The sequence below is a fragment of the Antedon mediterranea genome, chromosome 2 (assembly GCF_964355755.1).
Source record: "Antedon mediterranea chromosome 2, ecAntMedi1.1, whole genome shotgun sequence".
Taxonomy (NCBI): Eukaryota; Metazoa; Echinodermata; class Crinoidea; order Comatulida; family Antedonidae; genus Antedon; species Antedon mediterranea.
The window spans coordinates 24,276,587-24,294,834 of NC_092671.1; the positions used below are offsets into that span (position 1 = coordinate 24,276,587).

An 18,248-nucleotide genomic window follows, 5' to 3' on the forward strand; every position below is an offset into this window, starting at 1 on the left:
CCTTATCTTGATATCAGTTTAATCTAGCTAAGTCAATTTTTCACAGTATATTCCTTATGGCCAGGAATCGATGTGGTTATGTTTTCACGGTGCGCAATAAAAAATTACGCGGTCTACGCACGATTTAACGAAATCACGTTTGTAATCATATCTTCACAACCATGAATTACAATTAAATAAAATTTGGTACTCATAAATTTTAGGGCATAAATCATCATATGGCAATACAATTACGTGCGTAGCGCATGTAACGCATGCGTACGCGCGCTTAAAATTTTCAAAATTTATTTTCGATGAAATAAGAGTACGTTTCAGGCAATTTTAAGCGTTTACAAAATTGCCATGAGTGCGCAGATTTTTGCGCGCGCACTGCGCGTTAAATGTTATTGCGCACTCTTTTTGCCCGATTTCTGTTTTCTTGACTTACTTTTCAACTAGAAATTACGTTATATGAGCACGTCAAAAGTGACAGGCTACGCACGTGTAAATTAAAAAAATATAAATGTTTTTAAACATTTCAACATTTTTACACATGTTCAGTAATTTCGATCAGTATAGTTCACTATGTCTGTCGGTCTGTCTGTCGGTCGGTCTGGTATCACTATGCATTGTAGCACACGACTTAATGGCTGTTGGCCTTGTTTTTTAACGGACAGGAATTTTTAAAGAATATATACTCTATAAAATTTAATTCAAATTAGGCCCATAATATATGTTTGTATGGCAGTTGTTAATTTTCAAATTAAAATAAATATATAACATGCACATACAGATTTTATTCAGTGTATTAATTACAGTATCTGATTTTTTAGTTAATAGTTAAAATAATGATATCCTGGCCTATAACAAAAATGTTCCATCTGTAACATTAACAACCATTTTTTAATATTTACTTAGACCTAATCTATTGATTACAATTCAGGAGTTACAAATTAAGAGTTAACATTTTTGGTATCATTACTTACACAACTTAGACAAACAAATGTCACATTAATGTGTAATAAAAACTGAACTATTATGTATTGAGAAAAACATAAATATATATTTCCTCCATAAATGTGCATACAATTGGGGTATACTCAAGAAAAGGGGTTTATAATTGAGACATAAAGTAACTATTATAAAATATGATTATAAAATACAGTATTTAATTGTTTGCTTATAATTTGAAATAGTATTACTGTACTCTAGGCCTATATATTTAACATTAGAGGGGTGGCAAATCCATAGAGATCATTTTGAGATCTCAGCTGAAGAACATGAAATAGTTTATAAATATAGTTTTAATTTCAAAACAAAAGTTTTTGCTTTTCCAGCGATTTTAGTCTGGGTGCACAAAACGCAAATTTTTAATTTAAACTCATCTCTACAGTTCATTCTTTGGCTCCCTGCTGTTAGATTAGAACTGACCTTGCTAACCACAAGGCCACTTGCATTCTTTAATTTTGTGTGCAAAAAATTTACCCATGGTATAATGGTGGTTTCTAAATACAATGAGTGACCAATTCCTAAATAGGCTGTGCATTGCAGCCAATCAGAAGCAAGGAAGGCTGAGCCTGGAAGATGAACAAGGGGCCCGTTCGGACGGGACTGAAACTACCGTGTACTTCCAACTGTGAGGTCGCGTGTGGCAATTAACTTACGCCTCTGGCTATAAAAAATTAGAAAACCATCTGGACGAAAAATCCACCAACTTTACTGGTTATTTCAATCCCATTCCAATTACACGCTGCCTCGGGGTATAATTAATCAAGCGTTAACGAGGTCATGTCAAATCGCGACCTCAAATAAGCTTTCTGATTGTTTAACAATTATTGTTTAAAATGTTCTTTTTCGTTAATGCGAATGTATATCTATTGTTTTGTAAAATTATATATAAATAATCAACTCGTTGGTTTTTTCCGGTGACCTGAACTTGCGAATCGGTGGCTTGTGTTATAATGTACATGTAACGGCAGGGAGTTCTGTATTGTGGTAGCCTGTGTCTGTGAATTACCACATCAACCGTTCGGCTCGCACGATAAGGGGTACAGTGCGTGTTAAATGGAATTTTTACAACAATAGTTCGGCTCGCACGATGAATACACGTGGCGATTTTTACAAGAGGGGTACAGTGCGTGTACATTAAATGGAATTTTCACAACAATAGTTCGGCTCGCACGATAAATACACGTGGTGATTTTTACAAGAGGGGTACAGTGCGTGTACATTAAATGGAATTTCCACAACAATAGTTCGGCTCGCACGATAAATACACGTGGTGATTTTTACAAGAGGGGTACAGTGCGTGTACATTAAATGGAATTTCCAAAACAATAGTTCGGCTCGCACGATAAATACACGTGGTCAACAAACAACATACGTTAGCAGGATTTTCGATCATTATTTATTTAAAAAGTAAATTGTATTCGATGTACAGTATTATAAATATATAGGTCTGGTTGTCGATTGAAAAATAATAATTGAACGATTCGCGCGTGAAACGACATGCAATATCCAGTTGAATTTGTCAACATGCCATGTCAATTGATATGGGTCGACGCACAGAGGGCGCTTTTTGACCTAAGAATTCCGATCTTAATTGGTTTCGTGTCAGCTTACCGGTACTTTGTTTATTCGTACGAACGTCGTATGGGTTTTACCCCAAGGGTAAAAACCAAATAAACGTGTATTTCAATCGCCGTACGAACACGGTCAAGGTGTTACGTGATTTATTAATTGACTAAGACATTAATGACTGGCTTTAGGCAAAAATAAACAAGTAAGATGCCAGAGGCAAAAGCTCACGCTAAATAGGGCTCGTTCTCCTAATGAGCAGAAACAGGTCATCGAATTATATATACCACCATATATTATTACAGTATTTTTATACCGCATATTGATGATATGCAGCAGAAACAGGGCCAATGATAATAAAAAATGTAATCTCAGAACTCCATTTCACACAAGGCATATACAGTATATTTGTATTTCTTGTTTTCATATTTGCAACAATTTTTTATTTTATTTTCAATACCGTATATTTGTACTGTTGGTGTTTCTAAACTAAAAGACTGGTACAAATGCGATTTACAGTTTACACTTAAAATATTACCTTCAATAATTAATAAGTATTTTATAATGTAAATAATATTTTTCATATAATTTTTATCAACTACTTTTTAATTGATTTGTTTTTCGTCTATATGATTTTAATTCATTTTGTTTAATGAGTAAATGATGTTATTTGTAATAATAATGGGATTAGTAAGATATAACTTCTTATTATTAAGTTGAATATTAGACTATCGCCTAAACGTTTTTTTGTTTAGTTTATCCAATAAAGCGTTCATTTTCAAAATGATTAAAATTTATTACAAAGTACACGTCATCGGTAGCTATAGAAACAAATATATTTGCCATAACATAATATGATACTGTACAGGACATGTTTTATTATAGTGACATTCAGTTGCTACTGTTAGTGTTAATAATAGTCAGTTTTGTGCTGCACTGGTATAATGATGCTTTTTTATTATGTACACGGTAAAGGTTATGTTCTTGCTCTTTGTGTCATTAAAATGCAATTACTGTACACCATAATTACTGGCATTAGTTGCTATTGCTATTTATAAACTGAATTTCACAAGTTTATTGTGCCTAACATATATTACTTTTTTTGATATTGTGTCCTTTGTATGTCTTGAAAATATACTACAATGAATTACCTAGTAAATCTGTAATATACACTACATCCATTTAACTCCATTGTCTAGTAATGTAAAATGGGGGCAGGTTACCATGCATCCCAGGCAATATGTTGAAAGAGAATAAAATGTTATAGATATTGATGAAAAAATAGCAAGAAAATATTTGTTATAGTATTTCAGTTACAAATAATGTAGATTGAATCACACAATATTCCTGCTGTTCGTACTTTAGTAATTGTCGGCGCAACGGTAAAATAAAACAACTACTAAATGTATAAAGTAAGTATGCCATTTATTCCAAACGAATCAAGTGAGGATTCTCAATAAACAGATAAAATATAAAATATACAATGACCGTGTTCGTACGGCGATTGAAATACACGTTTATTTGGTTTTTACCCTTGGGGTAAAACCCATACGACGTTCGTACGAATAAACAAAGTACCGGTAAGCTGACACGAAACCAATTAAGATCGGAATTCTTAGGTCAAAAAGCGCCTTCTGTGCGTCGACCCATATCAATTGACATGGCGTGTTGACAAATTCAACTGGATATTGCATGTCGTTTCGCGCGCGAATCGTTCAATTATTATTTTTCAATCGACAACCAGACCTATATATTTATAATACATCGAATACAATTTACTTTTTAAATAAATAATGACCACGTGTATTTATCGTGCGAGCCGAACTATTGTTGTGGAAATTCCATTTAATGTACACGCACTGTACCCCTCTTGTAAAAATCACCACGTGTATTTATCGTGCGAGCCGAACTATTGTTGTGAAAATTCCATTTAATGTACACGCACTGTACCCCTCTTGTAAAAATCACCACGTGTATTCATCGTGCGAGCCGAACTATTGTTGTAAAAATTCCATTTAACACGCACTGTACCCCTCTTATCGTGCGAGCCGAACGGTTGATGTGGTAATTCACAGACACCAGGCTACCACAATACAGAACTCCCTGCCGTTACATGTACATTATAAGCCACCGATTCGCAAGTTCAGGTCACCGGAAAAAAACCAACAAGTTGATTATTTATATATAATTTTACAAAACAATAGATATACATTCGCATTAACGAAAAAGAACATTTTAAACAATAATTGTTAAACAATCAGAAAGCTTATTTGAGGTCGCGATTTGACATGATCCCGTTAACGCTTGATTAATTATACCCCGAGGCAGCATGTAATTGGAATGGGATTGAAATAACCAGTAAAGTTGGTGGATTTTTCGTCCAGATGGTTTTCAAATTTTTTATAGCCAGAGGCGTAAGTTAATTGCCACACGCGACCTCACAGTTGGAAGTACACGGTAGTTTCAGTCCCGTCCGAACGGGCCCAATGTTTGATAAGACAGAGCAATAAAACGGTGTAGCTACATGACTAGTTGAGAAAAGAGTGTGTTAATAATGTGGTCAGGGCATGGTAATATTGGGCTTGGCCCATCTCATCTGACCAATTAGGATTAAGAGAATTAATGTGGTTTTCTGTTAGTCATTAACATTCTTAAAATCCATTAGCTAGAAAAGTGAAGGTAACCTGTCAATGTGAGGTTAAATAAAGAGATATATAGAGGATGTATAAATAATCAAATTAAAAGTAAATGTTGAATTGTTTAAAAGCTATGTGGTAGGTCTGCTACAGTACATATAGTCTGCCGTCCCAACATCCACAGCTACATAACAAATATTTTTTAATCTAACATACTTTCATTGAAGGTTGTGGAATTAATATCATTTGTTTTTATTTGTCAAAATCTTCATAGCGTATTGGTTTATATTATTTAGAGAGTTTAAACAGCAAAATCTGAAATGTCAAATTTGTGTAGCAACTGGAAAAAAAAGTAATAAATATGGCCTGCTGGTATTATGCTACAGTATATATTGACATCAAACTATAAATGTCATCTTGTGAATGTGTTGTATATTACTGAATATATTTAATGGTTTTATTTTACCAAGACTCAATATTCTTCTCTTCAAATTTCTTGTTCAAACTAAATTGACATTGATTTTATTGTAGACAAGACTATACACAGCTTGAATTTTGTGTAGTGTTAATATTATTTAAGGTTTGTGAAGAATGATGAAGAAAAAAATTGTACCGTATCAACCCCTGCTTTATATATAGAATGTTTTTCATTCATTTCGGATGTGGATAATCTTTACCATTACGGTACTACTACTAGACAAGCCAGGTATTTTAACAGTTGTGTCACAATTTAAACTAGACATGAACTCGTCACTTTGACGAGTTAGTTATCCGCACGACAAACGCCATTGTACGTCATATGTTGGAATATTGCAGACAGAAAAAGATTATGGCATTATGACCTGAACTGAAGAATATGATATGTTGTTATTGCTGAATTCTGTCTATTTTGTGTCATATACTGTAGTATACAGTATACACAGTATAAATATTAAATACAGTGTAGAATAGGTGAAATTACGGGACCCGCCATTAATTCCCATTTTTAACATGGTGACAGTATCAAGATAAAACACTGAGATAGCAATTTCGGAAGGAAACAACATATTAACGTGTAGAAAAAATTAGAATACGTAAAATAAAGATGCACACTCTTTTAAATGTCATGAACTATGATGCAAAATATGAAAATACTACTTTTTTTATTCAACTGGCCATATGATGACGTCACAACATCTGATTGGCAAAATGTTTACATGAATTTGTATCTACAATCCAATAGCTTCCAGAAAACCTTTTAATCATGATTATCACTTTTTATTCTGACGAGCTATAACAGATTGAAATTTATTGTAAAGATGAAAACAAGTGACCCACGTTATTTACATTTTTAGACATGATGACGTCATAAAATTAAAAATATTAACTCATGCGAAAGATAGTTGATTGACCTAGACAGATGGAATACGGATAAGCGAGATGCGCTCTATTAAATGTGATGAGTAATAATGAAAGAGACAAAAATCCCATATTTTACATTCGTGTGGCCATATGATGACGTCACAACATCCGAGAGGTAAAGATTCTGCATGAATTCATATCTACAACATATGTGCTTACATATTAAATTAAAAAAAAATTGGGGTCACCGTTGATCCTGAGGAGCTATAAATAGATTCAAAATAGGCATAATTTTGACAATATTTTGTAACTTTTGCAACTAAAATGCACGCAAATTGTCTAAATCAATGTGTTCGTATGACGTCATTTTAATTTGAAATGATGTCAATTTTTTAAAATGACTAGGAAAAGCTTGACAAACACAATTCAAGAGAAAAACACATCATTTTCATGGTTCGTGCGCACCTTACACGTAAAATTGTTTGCGCGTACAGGAATTTTTGACATGCCCAAAATGTCATAAATTGCGTAAAAAGTTGATTAGAAATTAATTGTGCGCCCGTAACTTTTTGAAAAACATGCCATTTTTAGTTCACAAAAAATTGACCCTTGATAAGAATTAACCTTTCACCAAGTGTCAATTAAAAATAACTTTTAGTTTTTATCATATGTTCAATTATTGAAATTCATAAAATCATGTTGCGCAAATAGGAGGTGCACAACTTCACGTAAATGTCTATATGTTGACAAAGTTACGGGATGTTCTGTTTACACAGCTCACAAAAAAAGGAAGAAAGACAGGAATAATACAGAAAAAAAGATGATCCCATACAATAACAAGGAGTTATCCGCCAAGTGCGGATAACTAACTAGAAAGCCACTCCGAGAGTGCATACCTCCGCCTACTGTAAAATTCTTCTACATCAGATTTAGTCACCGGAAAGTGTGTGTCTTAATGCTGTGTATGATTTAGGCTAATTTCACTACAAGCATGTGTATGCGAGTTTGGTGTTTAAGGTTCAGTATGTAACCAGCCTTTCAAATAACAATAGCTTCAGCCGACTAACAATAGAACAGAAACGCGAGTGAATTTTAAAAGAAATCGGGTGTACTACTTGCATAAAAAAACTTGTACATTAAATCTAAAATTTCAGGTTCAGGTTCAGAACAACGTTTACAAGAAATCTAACACACTTATTTTGAACACGTTGTGGCATGAATATCAGAAATTGAATTAAAAATAAGAGGATAATTCTAACTTGGGTAGCCAAGTGCCTCCAAATGAAGCCAACCATTCTATTACTCTTACTAACAATGTGGTCAATATGCTTGGAAAATAAAAGTTTGGAATCGAAGTATATATTCTTCTGATTATTAATTTGATAATTATACGAAATGAGTTTTGATGTAACTTATATTGACTTACATTTGGAGGCATTGAGTTAAGTTTCTTACCCCAAGAATAAGACCACTGCACTAGACCATCCAAATCCTCCTGAAGTAATACTGCATCGTCGTTTAGAATACTATATAATTTAACATCATCTGCAAATAAAAGAAACTTGGAAAATTTAGGAATTGTGGTAAAATCGTTAAAATGTTACATAATAAAGGGCCTAACACTCGGCCCTGCGGAACACCTGAAAGAATAGGTAACCAATTTGACAATTGACCGTCAACAAGAACTCTCTGCTGCCTTCAACTCACGTAAGATGAGTGTAGCTGCCAATGATACCAAATCTGTTCAACTTGTGTAGAGATGGAACTCATGTGACACCCCGTCAAAAGCACATGAGAAATCTGTATAAACAACATCACATTGCTGTTTGTCGTCTATAGAAGAATACGCTGTGCTTAGTAAAGTAGCCAGATTAGTTTGGCATGATCTCCCTGGAGTTTTAGCAGTGTTTAGACTCACTCAAAAAGGGAGAAACATGCTGAGATATATAATTATAAATCATTCTCTCAAATACTTTGGAAATAGTACGAAGGAGTGATACTGGGGCCGGATTTATCAAACTTGCTTAGCAAAAAAAATCTTGTCGTAACTTTGCCTTAAATCCTTGTTTTGGCTAAGTCAGATTTATTAATATCTAAGCAAAAATATTTGCTTAATTTTTCTTAAATCTAAGACGAACAACCTTAAGATGAAAAATTTTATCTTATCTTATTTCTGCAACAGAAACATTCATTTTTTACAACGCGAGCGCTAGGCCGGAACTTTGAACATTCGGAAAGGTGCGTTTTCCGCTGTACTACGGACGCTAAAATATTGATATCGATCTTCATAAATGGCCTAAAATTGGACGAGCAAAACAAATTTTTTCGGGATAGGTACGACCCATTTGACTAACTTTTAGAAAACTTTATCGGCTGCCAAGGGTCGCCGTCATTGATAAAAATAAACAAATGTTAATTTGATTTAAGTTTAGAGCGAATGATTTTCGTATGTATTTCCGACTGTTGTGCTCTTTCTCTATTCCAAGTAATTTTATTTTATTTTATTTTATTTCATACTCATCCAACAGCGAGTAACCCGCCAATTACAGGATGGATAAACTATTTAATAATTTCACAAGACAAACATATACACAAGATGCTCTACATAAACAAAGACTTATTATTAAGTCTTTGGGAATTTTTTTCAGATTCTCTTGAGAGGATTCCATTTTCCATTCCATTTAATATCCATGACAAGATTTATCCATTTTCTGAGAAGTATAAAATAAATAAAAACAATAGTAGCCAGAATGCGCCCTCTCTAGTTGGGAGTGAAAATACGGAGATAAAATGTTATAGGGCCGCCATCGCTAAGAGAAAAAAGCTAATGCGCATGCGTAAGCAAGGATTTTTCGTCTTAAGACGTAATTTGCTGCCCTCTAGAGTTTTATTTTGCGCATGTGCAAAGCAAAATTTACCTAAGACAATTTTTCGGCTAAGACGTTTGATAAATAAGATTATGTTATTTGCTTAAAATGGATATGAAAGGATTTTAAAATTTCACAAAAAGGACTTTGTATGAATCCTTTTAATGTTAATAAACAGCACACAAAAAATTAGATTCAAATACCTAGTAGAAATTGAGAAATAAACAAATTAAATTTTGGTATAAAACGTCCGCAAAATGGCCGACCAACTAGCACGCCATCTTAATTTTTATGAACGTTCTATACGCACGTACGAGATCGTCAAATTTAGAGTTTGAAACACCCGGGGTTGTAGCCACGGCAGCAGTCGTTTTGTGATTGGTTAATGAATTTTAATACAGTCCAATCACCGCCTTGTCTCGTTCGCGGACTGTGTGGTGTAAACAAAATAAACAAACCCATCCTTCACGAGACTCGCGTGTTGCAAGCTCCCTGTTGCTGCAGTCGTAGAAAATATCGATATTTCACAAATCAATAAAAAGTTATGTCTGCAAAGATTGTATGTGAAAAGAAGAAAGTGTGTATTTGTACTTCTCACACTAAACCACTCACGCAGACTACAAATTAGGCTAGGTCTAGTAGACTATAGTTTATTCTAAATTCGCTAGTAGTAGTAGGCTAGGCCTACACATGGAGTTACTCCATGGCCTACATACAGTACAAGAGAGTAGCAGTCGCCGGTCCACCGACGAACCTCCAGGAAGTGGACAAGGCGCGGGCGTAGACGTATGTAAAAGGCGACGTAAATAAAAAAGGTAAGCTTGTGTTGAACTTGTTTTTGGCTCTGACTTTTGTTATTGACTAATATAGTGTCGTGGTACGTGAGACCATGCCCGGATTGATTTGGAAGTTTTCTCCCCGGGTATCAAGCGTGCGAGGCTTGGCTCAAATGAATGCAATATCAAGACCAACAGAAAGACAACAAGTTGTTGATTGCCGTTACCAGACCATTTATTGTGTACAACTCAACGTCACTCAGAAAATAAAGAGAACGAAGAAAGGAAAAAACCCTGAAAATATACAAACATAATTTCAATAACAGTCAGTTTATAACTTCAGTTCACTTTACCACTGTATTACCATTATACTTAAACACACTGTGTACAAACTGGTTATCATTAAGAACAATACAATCCATTAAACGTCATTACAAATGATTAATACCTGAATCAACTTGAATGATGTATTTACTAACTAAGAACGAAAGATCGTACAGCAATCAACCATTTCTCTATAAATTGAAGTAAAGATTTGAGAACATTATATGCTTTATTTAAGTTGTATGCATGCAATTTAGTATAATAAATTAACAGGCGAATGATCCGTCTATCATGTAATATAATTCTTTTTACTACTTACAATGGTAACTTCAACAACGGCTTAATAATATATATATATAACACGGTAACAAAAATCACATCTTCCTGTGTTTGCAACAAAAGCTTTTCTGACGCGCAGACAGAAAAACCAGGTAGTTAACCAAAACATCACCTATATGCAAATGCGCCAAACACAATGCTCGCAAAGCAACTAGCAGCAAGACACTTATATGCAAATACGCAGAACGCACACGAACAACAACTGATCCATGACAATAGTAATATAATAATACTAATAATTAAAGTAGAGCAGAGGAGGTGAGGCCGAGAGGATTATTATAGTTTAGTTAGTAACTGTAGTGTAATTAAATAATAACCTCTTTCTGTTTGTTACCAAGTCATAAAATATAATACTATAGGGCCTGTAGAGGTAGGATTGAATAAAAATAATAGTACATTTCCATTCATTTATTGGTCTTATCTTTGCAGATTTATGGAATCAACAGTACATGAGATGGCTTTGAAGAACTGTAATAGTACTAGTAATAAAATTGTAAACATCAAATTATATGGCAGAAATAGTGTGTGGAATGAATTTTATTGAACAAATGTAATATCATAATGAGTTTGGAACAAGCAGGATTTTTCAAACGGGACATAAATTACTTTTGAGACCTGAGTGATACATTTTAATTCTATCAACACCAGCCAGCTCCATCATATTCAAGAGATGGATTCTTTCATAAATGTCCATTGTACATAGTATTTGGCTAAATAAATAAAAAAAGAAGTACAGTAGTGGTTTATTTGTTTACACTTACACTTAATGTTTGATGGAAATAGTTTAGGCTAGTGCCTATTAGATTCCATTTCTAGCCGAAAATAGTTGTCAAGTCTAGACTTAAAGATGTTCACTGAAGAGGCTTGTATTACATATTCAGGCAGAGAATTCCAGTGATGTATGACTCTGATGGTAAAAAAGTTGACCCTGCACATAAGATTTCCTCTAAGTTTTGGACGATATAGTTTTAAGCTGTGTCCCCTGGTTCTGATGTTGTGAATATACCCAGACCCATTTAGATGGTTAAAAACAAACACTATATGATGCACTGCTACTAGTGTACTGTCTGGTAGTACATTACCATAGTTACAGTATGACTGTAACCCTAGCACTCGCGTCTAAAGAATTCTATTATGCATATTTTACTATTCTTCATAAATATTTAGTTCTGTAATTTTAATTGTCTGCGCTCATTCTATACTTGGTGTCTTAGTATACTGCATAAATGTATCGTGCAAGCATGATCCAAGTAGCATCTATTATAAAGTACGCTGGGTATCTTTCTATTCACCTGAAAAAAGGAAAATGAATAAGCACATGTTTATCTGCCCTCAAAACAAAATAATAATTTAGTATAATGTATTATGTAGGTTTGATCAACAGTTTAAAATAGCAATGCTCAGTATCTGTTACCTTAATATTATAATTTGACTCTAACATTTGCGCTTTCATTCCAATCAATAAATACATTTGCTTATCCCGTCCATCAATTATCATAGTTGCACTCCAATTATAGACCTGTAGGTAGGTAAAAATACAAATGAATTGTTTATTTACTGTATACTGTACTGTATATGATACAAGCTGAAATACCCCTAACTAGGCCTGGCCTGTTATAACCTTTATTACTACATTAGAGAAAATCCAACTCTATTCATTTTATCTAATAATCAGTATTCAGTTTAGTATTCAGTGTTGCCTAGCCTACTAGCTAGTAGGGCGGCATGTAATAACAAAAAACTATTTTAATAATGCGTTAGTCAGGACACTACAGCACACAACAATATTAATAAATGTACTTATAAATAATGTGTATATACATAATACAGTAACACAATTGTGCCTACCATTAACACCCTCAACGATACATCAAGGAGCATACGCTCTCAGCTCACCTCTGGCCGGGCGACTAAACACCGTATCCAGCAGTCATCACTACTAAAAAGGCCTAGGCCTAGCCTAGGCCTAACTAGCTCCAGGCCATGGCATTGTCGAACCCCATTTACTCGTCCAACCGTTTCTTCAAAACGATGTTAACACCCGTGTTAACAAGACGATGTGGACGAATTTCCATCAATTTCAGTTAATTACAACGAAATAATAATAAAATGAATGTTTCAATAATACGTGTATAATAAATAGCGAAATAAACATCGCTCGCGAGGAGGGTCGAGAGAGAGGCCAAGGTGGTCGACTCTGTGATTCTCACGCATGCGCAAAATAACTCCGTGTACCCAGCAAGATAGGCATTTGGCTATGAATTTCGTAAAAGATGGCCTTGAAAAACGAAATTAAAATCCGTTTAAAAAAAAACATGGTTGATAATATGAATTAATTTTATTCGATTAGGCTAACATACTTATCCAAGAATAAAAATATCAAAGCAATAAGTAATTACTACCATGCTTTTGCATCAATCAATGATTTACTGCTAAATTCCTATCTCTGTAATACAAAAATAACTTTTAGTGACGTCACAAATAGTTTTTCACAGGTTTCTCAGGGGCGTTTTGAGGGCGTTGTCGTCCTCCAAAACATTAAGTATGACTATGGCAAAGCTTAAAACTGATTGATCTACACGTTGAGCCAATAAAATGATATTGCTAGGAACCCTTTCATATCCATTTTAAGCGCTTCTTAAATATTTCAGCTTAAGAAAAAATAAAGAGGCAGATATTTTGGCCATTTTCCATACATCTGGAAAAGAAAACGATCAAAAATCATCTTACATGGAAGTAAATGGCCGCATCACATCAACTAACCAGATATGTCAGTTAAAAAGCATGTACCCTACTCAGTTTTTAACAGGTATATGACAGCCGTGGAGTGCCTGCCCTGTTGAAATTATTTTGCTGTGGCTTAATAGTTGCTTTCTAGCCTATAGCTTAAAAATTCTTTATAAGCCATAAATTATAAAATTAATTTTTTTCAGATTCTCTTGAGAGGATTCCATTTACTAATATCCATGACAAGATTTATCCATTTTCTGAGAAGTCCCGAAGTGTTTATATTCCTAACACAAAGCTGACTATCAAGGTTGTGGACACAATGAGAATTACATCATCACAGTTTACTCTCAACCCTAATTTGTAAGTATTCAATATGTTTTTTAAACAATTGTAGAAAATTTAGCAATCTGGTACATTAACAAATTGGTCTGAGGTCCTCCTATTATTATTTAATCTATTATACATAGTGTAAAAAGAGATACCTATATAGTCTATTTATTTATCTATTATAAAATTAATATATTTTATTGAATAGTTTTTAAATATGTTTTAATGACAATACATATGAGTTTCCTGTACAATCCCACAAAATGAATTTTCTTCTGTACATGCAGAAGTTGTTGATAGCCGAGTGGTTAGGACACTTGACTGTCATACAGATAGACCCGGGTTCAATTCCCGACAACTCCCAGTCCACTCAGCTGTAAATGAGTACCTGGTTGAAAATACTAGGGAGAAAAAAGGCGGCGTGGAAAGGAACTGGCCACCCTACCACATAATGCCGAGGCTTAGTACAATGAGCTCCTAACAGCTCATTCCCCTACGTTCAGAGAACACGGGACTCACCTTTACATGCACCTATCACTCTATAACTTGATAAGAGCGAGCTGTCTGTCACTGGCCGTATGAATGCATTATTACAAAGGTCTTCTAAACTCGGAAAACATGCGACCCTAAAGGTCAAATCTGCTAAAAAACTAAACAACCGACAGATTAAAATGAATTCTATCGACATGGTTGCATTTAATGCAACTTTGATCCGTAATAACTCAATTGAGGATGCAGTTAATGTGCTCAACGTAACAAATTTATCGTGCGCGAGCAAATCCAAGAACGCAGAAAACCAATTGCTAGACGATAATCGCTGGAATACTCTGATTCAAAGTAATGATAACAAATTCATTTGGGATGCAATCAATTGGAATGGTTCAGTGAACGGAAACGTTAATATTGAACGAACAGATAAGGATTTTTGCGATCACTTTACAAAATTACTAAATATGCATATGGGCGATACCAATGTCATAAGAAATTACGGAGGTCCATACATTCCAATACTAGATGACCCAATCCAGATACGTGAAGTTGAAGAAGCCATTACAAAAGTCAAAGGCTATTTGCTTCAGGCGGTCCCTCGGGAATACCAGCAGGAATGCTAAAACAGCCATCACCACTCTGGATCGACTTATTTAATACGATATTATTTTTACTTGCTCAGTTTCCAACTCAATGGTGTTATGCTCGTTTGATTATTTTAAAGTCTGGAAATAGAATTGAATGCTCAAATTGACGTGGTATTACAAATATGGATGCAAAAGTATATTACAGCATTCTCAATCAACGGTTAATGCGGTGGTTTACGTCCGATAGAGCACAAGCAGGCGCTCAACCACCTTGCTTGGAACATATTGTAATTTTACGTCTGCTTACAAACTATGCAATTCATAAAAAACTGAAGTTATTTATTATTTTCGTGGACTTCTCAAAAGCTTATAATAACGTTCCTAGAAATAAATTGATCGATTGTTTAAGTTTGTTGGGATTTGGATACAAGATGCTATGGGCTATTGCTTCTATGTATAATATTAATAAGTTAGTATAGGATCATCAATAATTCCGTGTACACGTGGTCGCCGTCAGGGAGCTCCTACATCATGCTTTTTATTCACAGCCTTTGTAAACCCCCTTATCCGTGGGTTTGTTGAAAAATGTGCACCGGATGGTTTTCTTAAATCACTACACTGTTTAATGTTAATGGATGATACAGTTATATTAGCTACCTCTCGAGATAAATGTCTGACCAAACTAGATCATTTAATACAATTCTGGTCTGATTATTAATGCAAAGAAAACCAAGTTGATGGTTATTAATGGTGATAATTATGATAGAGGCACTATAAATATGTTGTAAAGATGGTAAAGTAATTGAACATTGTGATAAATATGTATACCTGGGTGCAACATTTACATCTGATGGTCGGTTAGAATCCGCTATTTAAATTTTGTAGCCTTTGTTCGTACAAATTGTAACTACCCATTTAATATTAAAAGAAAAGTCTTCCTTGCTGCTTTAATGTCCAGTATATTATATAGTTGTAAATCATGGATGTCAAATTCATTTAAATCTATTCAGGTATTATATATGTCAGCGATAAAAGCGTTCTTAGGAGTTAGATCATCCACAGTTAATGATATTTGTTTGATCAAACTAGGTTATCCGTCAATTGACAGCATGGTAAAAAAGCAGGTTCAATATAAGTTTTTTAATAAAATATTAAATGAAGAAAGGGAGAATATGAATGACGACCCGTTTATGTTGGCATTGTCAATATGTCGTCTTGCTCAAAGTCCATTTTATCGTTATGTTTGTAGTATTTTAGAGATTCCTGATCATCGTAATAATGATATCTAGAATTCGTAACCCTGTGTTAGAATCCACGCATACTAAACTTAGTATATATTGTCGCACTTTAAATCCTTCTCTTGATATTCATCCGATGTATTTTGATCATAATGTACCGGAGCATGAAAGGCTAGCTTTCTCACGTTTACGACTTATATCTCATAACCTTAGAATAGAAACTGGGCGGTGGTCTCGCACGCCACCCGATGAACGTCTTTGTAAATGCGGCAAAGTGCAGACCGAATTTCACACATTATGTGAATGCCCATTTACTGCACACATACGCCAAACTTATAATATACATTGTCATACTGTAGCCTTGTGTTTTTATTCTCTATTGAACCTTTATTACTGTCAAAATTTGTTTTTGAAGTTCTTAAAGTTAGTGAAAATAATATTTAAGTTTGTTATTGCTATTTTCATGCTTATAGCCTACTATTTGTATGCCATGTTGGACACTGTCATCCCCAGTTGTCAATAAAAGATAATAGGTAAACTACACATGTCTTTTTTACATTATTTGTTGGAATTGATTATTTCCATAAATACATTTGTCACAAGTGATCTTTACTAATTTGTATTGTTTAGCGTTGATTGCCTACTCAACAATAACATATTTTGATATAGCGACCGTGCACCGTAGGTCCAGTGTATGCATATTTCTCGTGTGCACTGTGCAATCTAGTACATCTTTCGAGACGAGCAAGGAGTTTTCCTGGTGTACTAGTTCACACACACTGTCGTGGACAGACGTAATGGCGCCTTAGTTGGCCGCCGATGACACGATGTGACCCTTAGGGGAGAAGAATGTTGTTGAAAAGGTGTAACATAAGTCCACAGCGCACTGACCTTTATAAAATAGCACTATATAAATGTTGCATTGGGATAACACAACAAAAATAAACTGATTATTACTACTGTATCAGTCGAATAAAACTCACCCAAAGTCCTTTCCATGCTCTGAATTGATTTGGTACCAGCATGACAATACAAATCATAACTAGATTTAATTCGTCACTATGACAAGTTATAGATATTTAAATAAAGATAATTGATTTTATTATACTTAATCATCCCATGCGAATTAGCATTATAACCACATCATTTGATACCATGGAACCCCATGGATTGATTTTGATTATTTGTAATACAGTATGAAAGATAGGATAGGTAACGCAAATACAATAGCACATGAGCCATATTATACCCTTGAATTGAATAAAACAGTCCGATCAAAGATCCCTCCATGTACAGTATGTGTCATAAACCACCATTGAATAAAGATATAAGCTACTTTGGTGCAGATAAATTATTACATACTGCAATGAATCATAATTTTTGATTATGATGACAATTTTAAAACAATTTTTAAATGATGCACTGTCAAACTATATACTTTCAACTTTAATACATGAACAGTTTAAAGTAGAAGGTAAATGTTAAGTTGGTTATATTGGTCCAACAAAATTTCATAGTTTGTTTGATTGTCAAAATTTTAAAAATGTTAATATGTAATTAATGATTATGTAATCAACATTTTTTCACTTAATTTTATAATAAATCATACATGATACATAAACTTTAAGAAAAAGAAATAAAAAATTGGTTTCACCGAGCATTCTGACATTGACAATCTACAGTATATTAATTTTTAAATTTAGCATATATTTTCACCATTTTGTTAACTTACATGTGCATAGCCGGTCACTTTTTACGTGCTCATATAACACGGTTTTAAGTTGAAAAGTGAATAAACTATGATGCTCATTGCTAATTTTTATATATAATTTGCAGAGTAATTTTATCAGGGAAGTGTGCGCTTTTATTATACTTAATCATCCCATGCGAATTAGCATTATAACCACATCATTTGATACCAAAATAGAATTAAATTTATAATAAGCCAAAATATATTTACACTCTGTACACCGACTCATTTTTGTCAATTTTTAATAAATTTTCACATTTTATAAATTAGCTTTATAATTAAAGGCTT

At 33.9% G+C, this 18,248-nt stretch overlaps 1 protein-coding gene and 1 long non-coding RNA gene across 2 annotated transcripts in view; one reads left to right on the plus strand and one right to left on the minus strand.

Moving 5' to 3' along the window:
* LOC140040748 (phospholipase D1-like) overlaps positions 1 to 18,248 on the plus strand; it is a 77,725-nt gene that overhangs the window by 21,766 nt on the left and 37,711 nt on the right. Inside the window, exon 3 of the mRNA XM_072086911.1 lies at positions 13,773 to 13,929. Coding sequence (XP_071943012.1) covers positions 13,773 to 13,929 — 157 coding nt within the window. The remainder of the gene's footprint in view (positions 1 to 13,772; positions 13,930 to 18,248) is intronic.
* Positions 11,847 to 13,308, minus strand: LOC140039788 (uncharacterized). The gene is made up of 3 exons (XR_011842592.1): positions 12,688 to 13,308; positions 12,254 to 12,358; positions 11,847 to 12,131 (listed from the first exon to the last, which is right to left on the minus strand). It is a non-coding gene; the product is annotated as an uncharacterized lncRNA (long non-coding RNA).